At 51.7% G+C, this 14,481-nt stretch overlaps 2 protein-coding genes across 2 annotated transcripts in view; one reads left to right on the forward strand and one right to left on the reverse strand.

Annotated features, from left to right (window-relative positions):
- Positions 1-426: 426 nt before the first annotated feature.
- LOC125130327 (spidroin-2-like) lies at positions 427-4,695 on the reverse strand. The gene is made up of 3 exons (XM_047785705.1): positions 4,689-4,695; positions 850-2,176; positions 427-772 (listed from the first exon to the last, which is right to left on the reverse strand). Exons 1-3 carry the CDS (start codon positions 4,693-4,695, stop codon positions 427-429), a joined length of 1,680 nt encoding a protein of 559 aa, XP_047641661.1.
- LARGE1 (LARGE xylosyl- and glucuronyltransferase 1) overlaps positions 1,617-14,481 on the forward strand; it is a 604,219-nt gene continuing 591,354 nt past the window's right edge. Inside the window, exon 1 of the mRNA XM_047786443.1 lies at positions 1,617-2,018. The gene's annotated coding sequence lies outside the window, so the exon portion shown is untranslated. The remainder of the gene's footprint in view (positions 2,019-14,481) is intronic.

A 14,481-nucleotide genomic window follows, 5' to 3' on the forward strand; every position in this document is an offset into this window, starting at 1 on the left:
CGGGAGCTGGACCACGCGCGGGAGCTCAGGTCTCCCAGAGTTGTCCATCCCTCCGCGTCCTCTTTCTCTCCCTGCTTCTCTGCTTTCTCCTCCTCTGGGTTTCTTCTCTAGGCTTCCTCCTTCCAGCCACTCTCTCACCTCCTCCCCCTTTGCCCAGCCAATTTCACCCACTCCTTCCTATAGAAGACACTCTCTCGTCTTTAGGACTGGCAGGTCCATTCCATCGGATATTGCGCTCGGGGTGGTTCTGCCAGGAGAGAAAGAACAAGAAAGAAATCGGAACGGGGAGGGGGCGTGTTGTTCCTGCATCGGGTGTGCGTGAGAGGTTGGGGAGTAGGGGGCAAAAGATCAAGTTTCTCCGCAAGAGTAGGGAGACTTGGACCGGATTCTCGAATACACAGCCCCAAATGATGCTGTCAAAGCGCTTCAGCGCGATGGCTTCTTGCTTTGAGAGAAGCGGCGACCCGAGTAGAAGTGGAGGCGGGGAAACTTCCTACTTCCCACGACGGCTGTTTTGTACAAGGGGGAGTGGACAGGCTGTACGGCCTGGCGAGCCTGCAAGAGTCTACAGCAGCTGCTGCAAACCCATCCCGCTTTCCTTCCCCCTCCTTCCGCGAGGCTCGCTAAGCCGGAGGCGGCCAGGAGCGGCCGGGGTGGCGGGGGCTGGGGGGAGAAGGGCGGGGAGCTCCCAGCTTGCACCCTTTCATCCCGACCCAGGCCCAAATCCTGGCTCCGGGTGTTGCTTCCGCCTGCTTGCGGGCGAGCTGAAGAACTGGAAAGGAGGAGTCTCGTTGAGGGGCGGAGCCTAGGCGGGGGCGGCCGCCGGGTCCGCGCCGCTGCGGCGCCTACCATTGGCCCGCCGCGCCGTCACGGGGTGGGGGCGGGCGCCGAGGCGAGTGTTGGCCCCGCCCCCGCCCCGAGCCCGGCCCCGGCTCGCGGTCCCCCCCAGCTGCACAGACATGACACAGACACACAGTCACTGCAGCTGCTGAGCGAGCCCAGCGCTCCGGGCACGCGGCGGCGGGGCCAGCTCCGAGCCCGGACTCGAGCGCTTCACCCGCCTTCCCTCCCCCCGGAGGCCCCCGCCCGGCGGCCCCCGCCCGGCCGCGAGCGGGAGGCGGGGATCGCGCGCCGGCTCCGGCCAGCGGCGCCCGGCTGCCGGCGGCGGCTTCCGCGGCCGCCCAGCTCTGAGTGCTTGGCGCTCGGGGTAGCCGGTGCGTTTCCGAGGCGGCGGCGGCGGAGGCCGGCGAGCGCTCCCGGCGGCAGCGGGGCCACCCGCCTTGGTTCCCCGCACCCACCGCGCTGCGCCCCGCCTCCGCTCTGGTGACCTTCCCGGGGCGCCTCCCCCGGCCCTGCGCCCCCGGCCCCGCGCCCCAGGCCGGGGTTGAGGCCCTCTCCAGCGCCTCCTTAGCTCGGAGCCGCAGGCGGGCGGCGCAGGCCCGGGGGGAGGGGGTGCCGCGGCCGGCTTTAGCGCCTCCGCCGCCGCACTCGGTGCCCGGCCCGGCCGGACAGCCGCTGCCCCGTCGCCGCGCGGGAGCCCGGGCGCCCGAAGCTGGGGGCGCGGCCGCGCTCGCCCGGCCGGGCTGGGAGCGGGCAGGCCCTGCCCTGAAGGGGCGAATCGAAGCAGCTGGGAGCGCGAGAGGTGGAGCCGGCCTCGGCGGCCGCCCCGTATCTCTCCCCAGCGCCCCCTCCACGGACCCAGCCCGAGGTGGATCCAGGCCCCTGCCCATGAGGGGAGCCCCCCTCTCGGAAGAGTCCCCGGGCCAGGGAGCAGCTCCAGACAACAGCACCGGAGGGAGAGGAAGAAGGGACTGTGCTCTGCTTGGGCGACCCGGACCCTCCCCGCCGCGTTTGGAGGCGGGGGCTGCTCCGAAGTCTCCACTTGGCACGGTCGCTCGGACTAGGGCAGCTCCAGCTGGGACCCCGACCCGGAACCCCTGCGCCTCGTAGGCGGCGGCGCCGCCGCGCCACCCAGCTCTTCCGCGGTCTTCCTCTGCCTGGCGGCAGTCACGGCCAAGGTAGGAACCTCGGGGGGTGCGAGAGACGCCGCGGGGATGCCCTGGTGAGCGGCGCCGGATAAGTTCTTGGAACCTGTGGCTGGTACCCCTTGTACTCGGGATGCTGGCGAAGAGGGAGGGAGGGAGGGCACACCCTCTGCCGCTGGGGCTGGGGAGCCCTGGAGAGGCTGGAGGTAGGAGTCGCCGAGGTTCTGATGTCCTCCTGGACCGGTCCCAGGGCCGGCCCTGCACCTGGGCTCACAGACTGTTAACGGGAGCAAGGAGGAGGTTCCCGTCAATGCCAGGAGGTGAGGCCCCCTCCTTCCCCCCGCCCCCAGCTTGTTAGATGTGAGCCCCTGTGCTTTGGGGGAACTTGCTATCTTTGGAGCTGACCCTTTGAGGGATCCCCACCTGCCTTCTCTGGCGTGATGCTGTGAAGAACTTTTCTTTGCTCCTTGTTGCCGAGTCGAGGCCAATTTGGGGTGAGAGCCACAGCTTGGAGTCCCTCTATTGGACAGAGCGGTTGGGTGGCAGCGGTAGCTGTAGAGAGGAAACCCAGCCAGTGTCAGTCCTCTTAGACAAAGCGGCTTGTGCTGAGTGACCACTGTGGAGCGATCCAGACAGTCTTGGGAATGTCATTCTTTCTGAAGGGCCGGGTGATCGACTCCAAAGTTTGTGCATCCATAAGTTGTTTTGCTCAGCGCCTATTACCTTCTTTACAGTTTTCCTCTTAGGGCACCTCAGTCCTGCCAGCTTCCCTTTGCCTGTTTGTAATTTGTTAAACCTATGCGCTTTCCCTGGAACATTCTCATTTTAAATGGGTCACTTAGGAGGGAACAGATTGTCTCTCCTGCACCGAATCCTTCCCCCCTGGGTGACCCTGTTTAATGGGGATGGATTTTTTTTTTTTTTTTTTTTTTTTTGCGTCCTGGAGCTGATGTACCTCGGTTGAGCAGGTTTCTGCTGAATTCCGAGTCTGTGACTTTTGTCAGTCAGTCCATTAAAATGATCTCCCAAGGGAGCCAAATAGCAGCTTATACTCTCCGTGACTGTCACAGGAAGTTTCACGGGGCTTATGTAAGTGCTCCAAGAGAGGGATCAAGTGCCAGCTTTCTTCATGGGGTAGCATGGGGGGAGGCTGGGGAAGGGGCGGCAGGTGCAGAGCCCCCCCCCTCAGTGCAGAGCCCCCCCTTTCTGACACAGGTGGAAAGCCGAAATGCTTATTCACTCCCCGCTGGCAGTCACTTCGGGTTAATTTTCCTCCTCACCTCTCCTGCCTTCCCTCCACTGGAGTCAGCTTTGATAGACTTAAGATAAGGGAAGGTTCTAAATTAGGAAAGGAGCAAGTGAGTTTTCTTCTCTCGTCTCCCACAAATGGGTGACACGAATGCATTACCCAGAGGCATGCCGAGTCCTCACCGGGCGGGATTAAAAAAAACCAACTGGAAGGTTTCACACATCTCTTCGTGTACTTTTATTTTTCAAGAGTACTTTGCACTTTAGTGAAAATTGCTTGAGGACAACACACATTTATCGAGCCTGGCCCTGTTAATTCCATACCGGGAAGAAACCTAATTGGAACAGAGAGGCAGAAATCAAGATTGAGATCTTGGTGGGTTGGCGAGAGCGGCCGGAAAGGAGACAGATCTTCCTGGTGGGATGGAGAGGTTTCTAAGGAAAAGATGGTGTGGCTTTGGAGTGGGCAGAAGTCACTAGTAAGTATGGGCCCTCTGACTTCACTTAAGGCACTGTGCTGAGCTGTGGGTTCCCTTTTTTGTGTGGAATAATGCAGATTCTCTTGGCTTTTAAAACGTAACTCGAAGGACCTTGGGAAGGAAAAGACAGGGTGTTTTTTTTGGTCCCCATCGCAATGTAGGTCTCAGGAGTGCTTCTCCCTCTTGGGAAGGAGGCGAAGGTTTTTCCTTTGGTTCCGGGTTCTGGAGCTGTGCTTGAAAGCTGATACAGAATGCAGACTGTTTCCATCCTTGCGCCACCTACAGTGGCAGGACACTAGGGGGGACTAGTTTTCTATTCCACCACCAGTGGAGAAAACACCAGGACCTCTGTCACAAAAGGCTGTGGTTTACCTTTAAGGCTCAGGAGCTTAGCTTTTTGGTATCCGGTGCCTGCTTGCACCAATGCTTGAGTGGTACCCGGAGCATGCTTGTACCAACGCTTAAGTGATGGGCCTGCTTATGTTTAAAGAGTCGTTTGGGCAACTCAGAACAAGTAAGGTATTAAACGTGAGACCGAAGAGACTCAGTAGTAATCTCTTAAATATACGAGGGCTATAAATCTGGGGGAGACAGAACCTCCTGCAGGCCGACTCTATCCTTTGGGCATTAGACCATGCTAACTCTAAGTTCCCTGGGGGTTTGTAATCAAAATCTTTGGTTTTGGGGCTGCACATCTTGTGCAGTCTTCATAAAACCATGCTACCTCCCTCCATTCCAGATGGACTCTCAGGTTGACTCCATGAAACTTGAAGTTTCTCACTGTCACCCCCTTAAAAGCACATACCTTGTATTTACGCAGACATAGCATCACATTTGACAGTGTGGTTGCACCTTCATCTTGGATGCTGTCCATGCACTTTTAACAGTGTTACTCATTAGTGTCTCGGTATCTTCCAGCAGAATGGAAGATAATTCTATTTCAGCTGAAGAGTGAAGCCACGTTGCCCAGGCTTACCCGCCATGGCCAAGTCTTATCAAAGCTGACTCCAGAGGTGGGCAGACAGGAGAGCTTGGCCAAAGAGTCCAGGAAGAGATGACCCAGCTCAGAATACTGGCATACAGAAAGGCAGATGTTGCCAAGATTTAGGACTTATGCTGGATTCTTAAAGACCCAACGCAGGGTGTAGAATTAGACTCAGTGTTTGGATCTGTGAAGCTGCATGATTTTGAGTCTGTGAGCTGCATGGGTGATCCTTTGTGAGTACGGATAGTGCATCTTTAGGTAGGTGGAGGGGAGATAGGGAAAGTGGTCAGCATAAAGCTTTATGGCAGCTATCAAAGGCTTTGTAGATTGATTCTCATAGGTGCAGTATAGCCAAGGCGTAAGAGGGTGGGACAGGAAAACACCAGTACATTTGCCAGTTGAGCATCCGCTTGTGGACACTGGTCCAGGAGAAGATCTCTGCAGTGATAAGGCTCCAATGAAGTCTTGTGAATTTCAGGGAGGCCACATGGCAGAGGTTGAGTAAGAAGTTGAGGGGGGATCCTGGCCTTCCTTAGGGTCCGTGAACAGGTTGACGGTGTCTTTGCAGCCAAAGAGCCTCAGAGAGTAGGGCGCACAGGGGGTGGGGGGTCAAGGGTGTAAGATCCAGGGGACTGAGAACTCCAGGCATCCCGCCATTGACACCCCTTGGCGATCTAGCCACCTGGCAGGATCTGCCAGTGTTGATGAGGGTTTGCTGCTTGACTCCAGAGCCTTTGACGTGAGAGCTGCTTGGTTTCCTCTCTAATATTGACATTGAGAGAGCAGTAGGCAGCAGCCAGTAAAGTTAAGGCTTAATTAAGTATATTTTAGGAGAGTTTGCTCCTTTTAACTCAACCAGTGAGAACCAAACATCTACTATGTGGCAGACGCCGTGCTCTGTGTGGGGTCCACAGAGGGTCCAAGCTTAGTTTATAGCCTTTTGGGGGGAGGCAGGCCTCGGACCATTACTGTGAGCTAAGAACTGCTCGCATCCAGGTTTGTTCAAAGGCTGAGCTTTGACTCTGCCAGGAGAGTAGAACAGGAGGGAATCCCAGGCAGAAAGAACAGCATGGAAGCCTTAAAATATGTAGTGTGAATGGAGAACTGTCAACAGTGCGGCTGGAAGTTGGGATGTTCTGGAAGAGAAAAGCTTGGTGCTCGCAGGGAAATAATTTAATAGGATTCCTAGTTTCATGCTCTGCCTAGTCAGGCATGGTTGCTGGATACGGTCCAAGAGTACCAGTTGATTATCCCACATTGTTATTAAAAACAGAAAAGGAAATTTTCTTTGTGCTCCTTTATCCTTCTCCCTCTAGCCTTTTGCCTGTTCTTTGCAAAACTATGCGCCATGCAAATAAAGAAAGGGTCCCTTATCAACCAGAAGTCTGCCCTCTTGTGTGCATGAATTACATCTGGGGCTTTCATTATGTGATTACACAGCAGTGGGAGAAATGACAGTGTTCCCTGACAAATGATAGAGAAGGGGGGGGGACGACGCATGCTTTCCTGTGAGAGCACAGTCTGTTTTGTCAGATGTGCTTCTGGGTAGAGTTATGGCCGGATTTAGCACTCGAGCAAGGTTCTTGTGTTTGAATCATTTCACCTATGGCCTCAACGTCCCTTTGCTGTTGGAAAAGGAAGAGTTTTATAATACAGAGGATGGGTTCCTGCATGCCTATGTGTCTGTTTTGTGGGATAGAGAAACTATATCGTGAGAAAGAGGCGACACTGTAAGGGCCAGAGGAGACCAGCTAGAATGGGAAAGCACAGTTGCAGCAGTGACTGCCAGGGTCAAATATATTTTGTTGTTCAGAAACAGGAGCCAGGAGGACAATGAAGGTAGAAGCAGTACTCAGGTGGGCGACCTTGTGGGTGAGCTTGTGGGTGTGTGTGTGTGGGGGGTCTCTGTCATCCTTCCCTGTGTTGAGTTGAGTGGGAGGCAGGGTGATTTAAGTAAAATCCAGAAATGGAGGTTCTAGTCTTGTATCTTCCTTTGCTAACTTGCTGTGTAACCTTAGAATGTGTCTTTATTTTATTTTATTTTTTTGCTTTTTAAGGCTGCACCTGCAGCATATGGAAGTTCCAAGACTAGGGGTTCAATTGGAGCTGCAGCTGCCAGCCTACGCCACAGCAATGTGGGATCCAAGCCACATCTGCAACCTACACCGCAGCTCAAGGCAATGCTGGATCCTCAACCCACTGAATGAAGCCAGATCAAACCCACATCCTCAGGGATTCTAGTTGGATTCATAACCTGCTGGGCCACAACGGGAACTCCCTAGAAATGCTTCTTGATCTCTCTGGGTTTCAAGTACTGTCTCCTTACTTCAGTGATTTTTTTTTTTTTTTTTGGTCTTGTAACTAGGAAGGTGGAGGCCCAGAGAAAGGGCTTGCCTAAGTTAGTTAGTGGCAGAGCTCAGACTAGGTTTTCTGGCTTCCTAGCTCTGAAATGGAAAGAGACCAGGCCAGTTCAAAGATGTGTGTACTCTACTAGAGGCGTCAGACACTACAAGCATGCAGTGCCAAAGAAAACTGCAGTTTTTGCTGTGCCGGTTTTAGAGTCTGTAGAATTATTGATGGCTTTAGAACTGCCGTCCTATGCGAGGCCACTCAGAAGCAGCTGGCTTTCTTGCCACCTTATGTGTTTTGGAAACCCATGGGTTTGGGAATGTTAAGGTAATTCTTTGAGAAGGACTTGAGGATGAAGTGCTGTGTGATAAAAAGCAGTTCCGAAAACTGTAATTGTTTTCAAATTAAGTAGATAAAAGCCGAGTCAACCCTTTGGGATTTTGCAAAGTCTGGAATCTTAACATGGAAGGGGGAAACCCTCTCATTTGGCCAAGGAGGTTTCTTTGTAGGGGAGCTGTTGGCTGAGTGTGAAGGAAGGGATATCTGGAAGAAAAAGATGCAAAAAAGCCATCAAGTAGACATGCAAGTAAGGAAAAGTGCAGTCTGACTTCATTTCATGCCTCCAGATTTGTGCTGCTGGAAAGAAGGTTCCTTGCTGCCCTGGTGTTGATCTCCTGGGTGTAGAGAGGTTAGCACTTACTAGAAAGAGCAGATTTGAAATAAGCGCAATTATAAATATAGGCTTTCTCACATTATTGGTTCAACATTGAGGCAAAGTGTAAGAATGCCCTGTTTAGGAGAATTTGGCTTTCAACTCTATTTATTTTTTTTTATTTTTTATTTATTTGCTTTTTAGGGCTGTACCCATGGCATATGGAAGCTCCTAGGCTATGGGTGGAATCAGAGTTGTAGCCGCCGCCTACGCCTACACAGTCGTGGCAACTCAGGATCTGAGCCACATCTATGACCTATACCACAGCTCACGGCAACTCTGGATCCTTAACCCACTGAGCGAGGCCAGGGGTTGAACCCACGTCGTCCTTATGGATACTAGTTGAGCTGGTAACCCTCCTGAGCCACAACAGGGAATCCCTGTTACTTGATTTTTTTAAAGCAAATTATTTAAGGAAAGTAATTGTTTACGGTAGAAAAGGATTTTTGTTTTACAAAAAGGATTCCTAGCAAGGGTCTTTTTACTAGCTCGTTCCTTTATTATGCATCAGATTCTTATTATTTTTTTTCCCACTTACCTGTGGAATATTTTATTTAAAACAAATATTGAACTCATAGAAACACAGAGTAGACAAGTGATTGCCAGGAGCTGGGGATTGGAAAGTAGGAAAAATAGGCAGAGTTGGTAAAAGGGCACAAACTTTGAGCTGCGTGATTACGGCCTGAAGGTCTAATGCAAAGTGTGGAGACTGTAGTTGATGACACTGTATTACATAAATGAAGATGATAAAAGGTTGGTGTTCCCGTCGTGGCTCAGTGGTTAACGAACCTGACTAGGATCCATGAGATTGCGGGTTCGATCCCTGCCCTTGCTCCGTGGGTTAAGGATCCGGTGTTGCCTTGAGCTGTAGTGTAGGTCACAGACGCGGCTCGGATCCTGCATTGCTGTGGCTCTGGTGTAGGCCGGCAGCTACAGTTCCGATGAGACCCCTGGCCTGGGAACCTCCATATGCCGCGGGAGCAGCCCAAGAAATGGCAAAAAGACAAACAAACAAAAACAACAACAAAAAAGAAGATAAAAGGTAGATATACATCAAATAGATTTACAACCAAAAATTTTTCTCCAAAAGCCCATGAATAGTGAATTTATTTTTTACTAAAGTGTAAGTAAACTTGCTTATGTAAATTGCCATTTGTAGAGGGAGAAACAAAAATGGCAGAGAAAGGAGAAGAGGGTACACTACCAATACCATGAACAGTTTCTGTCCATCCTTTAGGAACTGTCTTGTTTCTCAATCTACCATCTTCACATTTGTTTTAAGAATTAAATATCAGGCATTCCTGTCATGGCTCGGTGGTTAATGAATTCGACTAGGAACCATGAGGTTGCGGGTTCGATCCCTGGCCTCACTTAGTGGGTTGAGGATCTGGCGTTGCCATGAGCTGTGATGTAGGTTGCAGACGCAGCTCGGATCCTGCGCTGCTGTGGCTCTGGTGTAGGCCAATGGCTACAGCTCCGATTAGGCCCCTAGCCTAGGAACCTCCATATGCCATGGGTGCAGACAAAAAAAAAAAAAAAAAAAAATTAAATACCAGTTACAAGTTCCCTTGAGAGAGAAAAAATGCGCTTATTAAACCTTTTAGTTACTTAAAGAATCAAAGTGCAGGCCAAAATGAATTTGATTTTGAAGTATTAGACTACTATAGTTCATATCCCAGGAATGCCTAAGAATTTATTAAAGTTGTGAAATAGGAAACTAATCATGGAGACAAAAATCTTTTCAGTTCTTCCTTTTAGAACACATTCGTGTCAGATTATTTGATTAACCCAAGCACGATGGATGCTTTGGGGAACCTCACCCCGGTTACAGAAAACCAAGGACTTTTACAGAAAACCAAGGACTTTTCAAATATCACCTTTTTGGTGTTTTTAATAAATAGCTCACCAGGTTCACCCGCCAAGGAGCCTCATACTGAACTGTATCACAGGAAGAAGGACAGTGTTCCATAAACATTGTAACCAAGCACGGACCACTGAGTGTTAACTTTGCTTACTTACTTGAGTGGGGGCAGGTTGCTGATTTAAGGATGGTTCTTCCTGGAAATAGCGATCCTAACTGCCCACCAGCCTGAGTTCCTTAACCATTCTCACACTCTACCTCTAAGAATATATCAGCACTAGAAGTGGTTTAAAAAGTAAATTAGGTAAGAGTGTCTAGGCTTCTGAGTTTTCCTAGTTGCAGAGACATGGAATTAATTTTGTTCTGCCTAAGTATACAGTAGAGGCGATATGCATGAGACATTGAAAAAAAAAAAACCAAAAAAACCCAAAATCCGTGCTCGTTCACTGGCTCTTCCTTCGCCACCACTGAAATATCTAGGGCTCTTGGGTTTTTTGGTTCCTTTATCTCTTAGGAAAGTTTCCAAAAAAGAATTGGTTCTAGGAATGAAAGAACATATAAGGCGTTTAAGGCTCCAGAGGTAATTTGGGGCCACCGGGAGTTGTGGATAATCACAGGCTGGGACTGGGGTGGGAAGTGCAGTCTCACCCATAGTTTTAGCCTCTCCCGTCGAACTCTGGGGCTGTGCTTTGGATGGGCAGCGGACGCAGACATGGAGCCCTGACTGCTGGGCGAGGCTTGTTCTTCACATGGTCTTTTTGGAAGTGCCCGGGCAGCCGGGAAGAAGGGACTTGCCTGTCTTCCCAGCTCTCCACCGTAGCCTTCGAATTTAGGAGGTTTTACAAGCCCAAGATGGGCGTGTGGGAGATTTCATTCTTCCTCTTTTTTTTTAATTTAAATTCAGTAGCGAATTATGGACTCCTCAGTGTTTTTCTGTGGTTAGGGATGATCTTGATGCATTAAACACATGCGTGATATTATTAAGGTATGGATTTTGGTGGCTAACCGGGAACTGTCCCCTCCCCCCTTTGATTTCCAGAACAATCGTGCAGATCCTTCATCTGCCAGCACTGGGTACCAGCCTCTTTGACCGATGTCAGCTCTCATCCGGGAATGGTATTTCGTGGTTGCTTCAGGAGCCAAGAGAGACACAGAGTGATAAGTGGGCTGGGGCTTTTCTCACCTCCGGGCGTCGTGCCTGGCGCTTAGTAGGTCTGCACTGTATCAGTGGTTGTGTCCACATGGAAGGAGTAGCTTTCTGCGTGAAGATCGGGTTGTGTTTCCAGGATTTCCAGCTCCAGGGTCGGGAGACGGGGAGGGAGAGGTGCATGGATACGGGTAGACTCACAGACTGTGGACTCCTTCGGGCCACTTCTGAAAGCTGTTATTTTAAAAATGTGAAGGACAGTTCTGGACAGTTCTGATCAGCGAAATGAATTCTCTTAGGGATCATTGTTGTGGTTCAGACATTGCCGGCTTTGTAGAAGGGCAAGGAAAGTCCACTAGTGGAATGCGGCGTGTATTTCCTTTCCTCGGAGTTTGGAGGGATTTTGACGGATCTGGCAGGGGAGGCGTGAGCAGGCTCTAACGCTCGTTCACACGTTCATGGCAGGTTGCCTTGAAAGTGCCTTGAAAAGCACGTTGAATGCCGCTCGCCTTAGGATGGATGGTGGATGATGCTTTGTGGCGCTGGTGATGACTGGGGGGGGGGGGCGCTTGCACGTGGCTGGTGCCAAGGGTCACCTACACTTTTTGGAGGGTGAAGTGGACGCACCTCCAGTAGGAAGAATCACCCCTGCCCTCTTGCCGGCTTCTCTGCTCTCTTTCTCTGTTGCTGTGCCCGCCCCTCCCACCTGGGCTTTGCAGTATCATTTCAGTGCTCACTGATGCCTCCTCCCTGGAAGGCAGAGCTGCGATGTTGAGATGCCTGGGCTGCAGGAGACCTTTAAGCCTGCTCGACCTTCATTTCACAGCTGTGGAAACTGAGGCCGGGGAGGTAAAGCGAATTATCTGGCGGGGAGGCAGGACCAGAGCCACAACTTCCTGACCCCCTGGAGCCTGTGGCTCCGCCTTCACACACCCTGTGCCTTCTGGGTGTCTGTCCTCTGCCACCTTCGCTTCCTGCCTGCACACTCCACTGTGTGTGCCAAAGCACGTTCTTTGAGCTCTGCTTTTGTGCCAGGCGCTCTTCCACTTGATCACCTCATGTCATGTCCTCCTTAGGGCAACTCTGTGGGGTGGGTGGTCTGATTCTCCCATTTTCTGGATGCGGAAGCTGAGGCTCGCCCAGGTCACACAGTCATGAAACATAGGGCCAGGACTCGACTCAACACCGTTCTGATGCCTCCATCTGCTGTCCCTGACGTTGCCTTTAGTTAGAGTGTCCCTTTCCTGCCCCCAGGGCTCTGTCTGCCTGATGGCATGGCCTTTACTCAAGTCAGCATCTTCCAAGCCAGCATTCATTCATTCCTCAGCCAACAATCAAGTACCTTCCGCGCTGTGAGGTTGCAGCTTGACGTCAGGCACCAGGAGGTGAAGTGTTCACCTGCCCGCATCATCTGGTTATCTTGTCTTGGTGGATGGAGGGCAGTGGGCAGTGTCTTGGGTACTATAAACCTTAAGGACATCAGAGAAGGGGAGGCACTGGATGTGGATCTTTTTTTTTTTTTTTTTTGTCTTTTTGCTATTTCTTTGGGCCGCTCCCGCGGCATGTGGAGGTTCCCAGGCTAGGGGTCCAATCGGAGCTGTAGCCGCCGGCCTACACCAGAGCCACAGCAACGCGGGATCCGAGCCGCGTCTGTAACCTACATCACAGCTCACGGCAACGCCGGATCGTTAACCCACTGAGCAAGGGCAGGGACCGAACCCGCAACCTCATGGTTCCTAGTCGGATTCGTTAACCACTGCGCCACGACGGGAACTCCTGGATGTGGATCTTAGTGAACAGGAAATGAGAGGAATGGGGGGGGGCACTCCCTAAAACACCCCAAGGCCACGCTTCCTCTTCTCCTTGGCATAGTCAACATCTCTGCACTTTTCCTACCCCCTCCCTTGTGTGTCACCGCCTTGAAGAACTGTGACAGGCTTACTCCTATCTGGCTCTACTCCTCAAATTTAGGAATCCTTCAATAAACATGGCTTAAATTAAAGCCAAAGCCTTCCCTTCCATTCCTGCCCGCAAGCAATGTAGTTGGAGAGATAGGGAAAGAAAATGTGGAACAAGTTAAACAATAGAGAATTCAAAGGAACAAAGTTGGGAGCCAGCATAGGAACGGTGTGGCAGTGCAATGGGTAGCTGTGGGTTTTGGGAGCCGGGAGTTGATGGGAAATCAGAGGCATATGTGTTTTGGGGTCACCAAGTGGGCCAGCTTGGGTTTTCCGTTAGCAAGGAGTCGGGGATGAAGCTGGCAAGCTAGGCTGGGGCCGTGGGCTTTTGGAAGGCAGGGGGACTTTGGATTGGGAAGATGTTGTGGTCCAAGTTCTGTTTTAGAAAGACGAGCCTAGTGGCAGGATTGGGGCCACACTGGAGTGGGCAGAACTGAAGCTGGGAAGGAGGTCACTGAACAGCCTTTTGTAGTAGCTTGTATATGAAGTTCTTTAAAGGCCACGGGGCTGGAGTTGCTGCAGGGGAGATGGAAGCCGACGGAAGCGTCTGAACTTCTCTCCGACCCCCACCATTGGGATTGAAGTCTGAGGGGGTTTTCGTCACCCACTGGAAAGTGGCCTCGTGGGAATAACGTCCGTTTGTGACAGTAGCAGCGGTTCCTAGAATGGCACTTTCTCCCTGGGCTTGGCTGGGGCTGGGGCTTGGGCGAAGAGAGCCTCTCGGAGCCTTTTTTTTATTGGGGGTTTGTTCACATAAGCCCAGCGTAATAGACCAACCCTTTTCCTAGTCTTGGATGACACCCAGTAAGAGTGTAATGTGGAAAATTCTTCTTTTCCTCACGAGTGGTTCCTCAAGCCCCTGGGGATGGCTGAGTGCGGAGTCCTTGGAGCCCTGACACCTGGGCTCAGGATCCACCTTAAAAGTGAAGCCTGGTCATGCTTCCTGTGACTGGTGCCCAGTCTGTGCCCGAGGAGAGCTTTGGCTTTGTCGGGAGATGACAGGGCAGGCTTTTCAGGACTGGGGAGTAAGCCATTCTGGATACGAGAATTTTTCATATAGGAGCAGCCCGTTCCTTATAGATAGAGAGTTTCTATTTTTAATCTTTAAAGAACGAGGGCTTTTTCTAGCATGTTCTGTGTGCTTACCCTCACTGACTCACTATCAGCCACTGGAAAACATCCAGTGTTCTTATCAGGACACACAAAGCTTGTTGTGAACTGGTTCCTGCCTTTCTCTGCCGCCTCATCTTCTCTTGCTCCGCACCCTCCCCCCAACTGCCACCCCCGTGTCATGCCTCACCAATCCTCAACTCATTATTTTTCGTCCTTACTGCTTATTTCCCCCCCAAACCTGCCATGCTGTGCGCATACCTCTCCTTCTGCTTGATAAGCTCTTTCCCTCTTTATCTGCTTGGGACACTTCTATTTTTCCTTCAAAACCCAGCTTGGGTGGTTCTTCCTTCAAGCTTTCCTTGATGCTGGCTGCTGAACCACATCTGTCCTTGGACTGGCTTCTGCAGATGCCTTTTCTGTGCCATGTTCCCTGCGTCTCCAGCAGGCTGACTTGCCAGGGTGTGGGAGCCCTTCAGGAAAGACTGCGTCTGATGGCTCTGGGGAATCATCAGCAGTGTGCCGTATGCCCGAACCATGCTATCTACCTAGTAAGTGGTGGTGCTGGTGGTGATTTTGGATTTCACTGGATTTGTGGTCTAGGCATCATGTAACCCTTTCTTTCTGAACCTCGAATATTATGCTAT

Source organism: Phacochoerus africanus, chromosome 7 (assembly GCF_016906955.1).
Source record: "Phacochoerus africanus isolate WHEZ1 chromosome 7, ROS_Pafr_v1, whole genome shotgun sequence".
In the NCBI taxonomy this organism is placed as follows: Eukaryota; Metazoa; Chordata; class Mammalia; order Artiodactyla; family Suidae; genus Phacochoerus; species Phacochoerus africanus.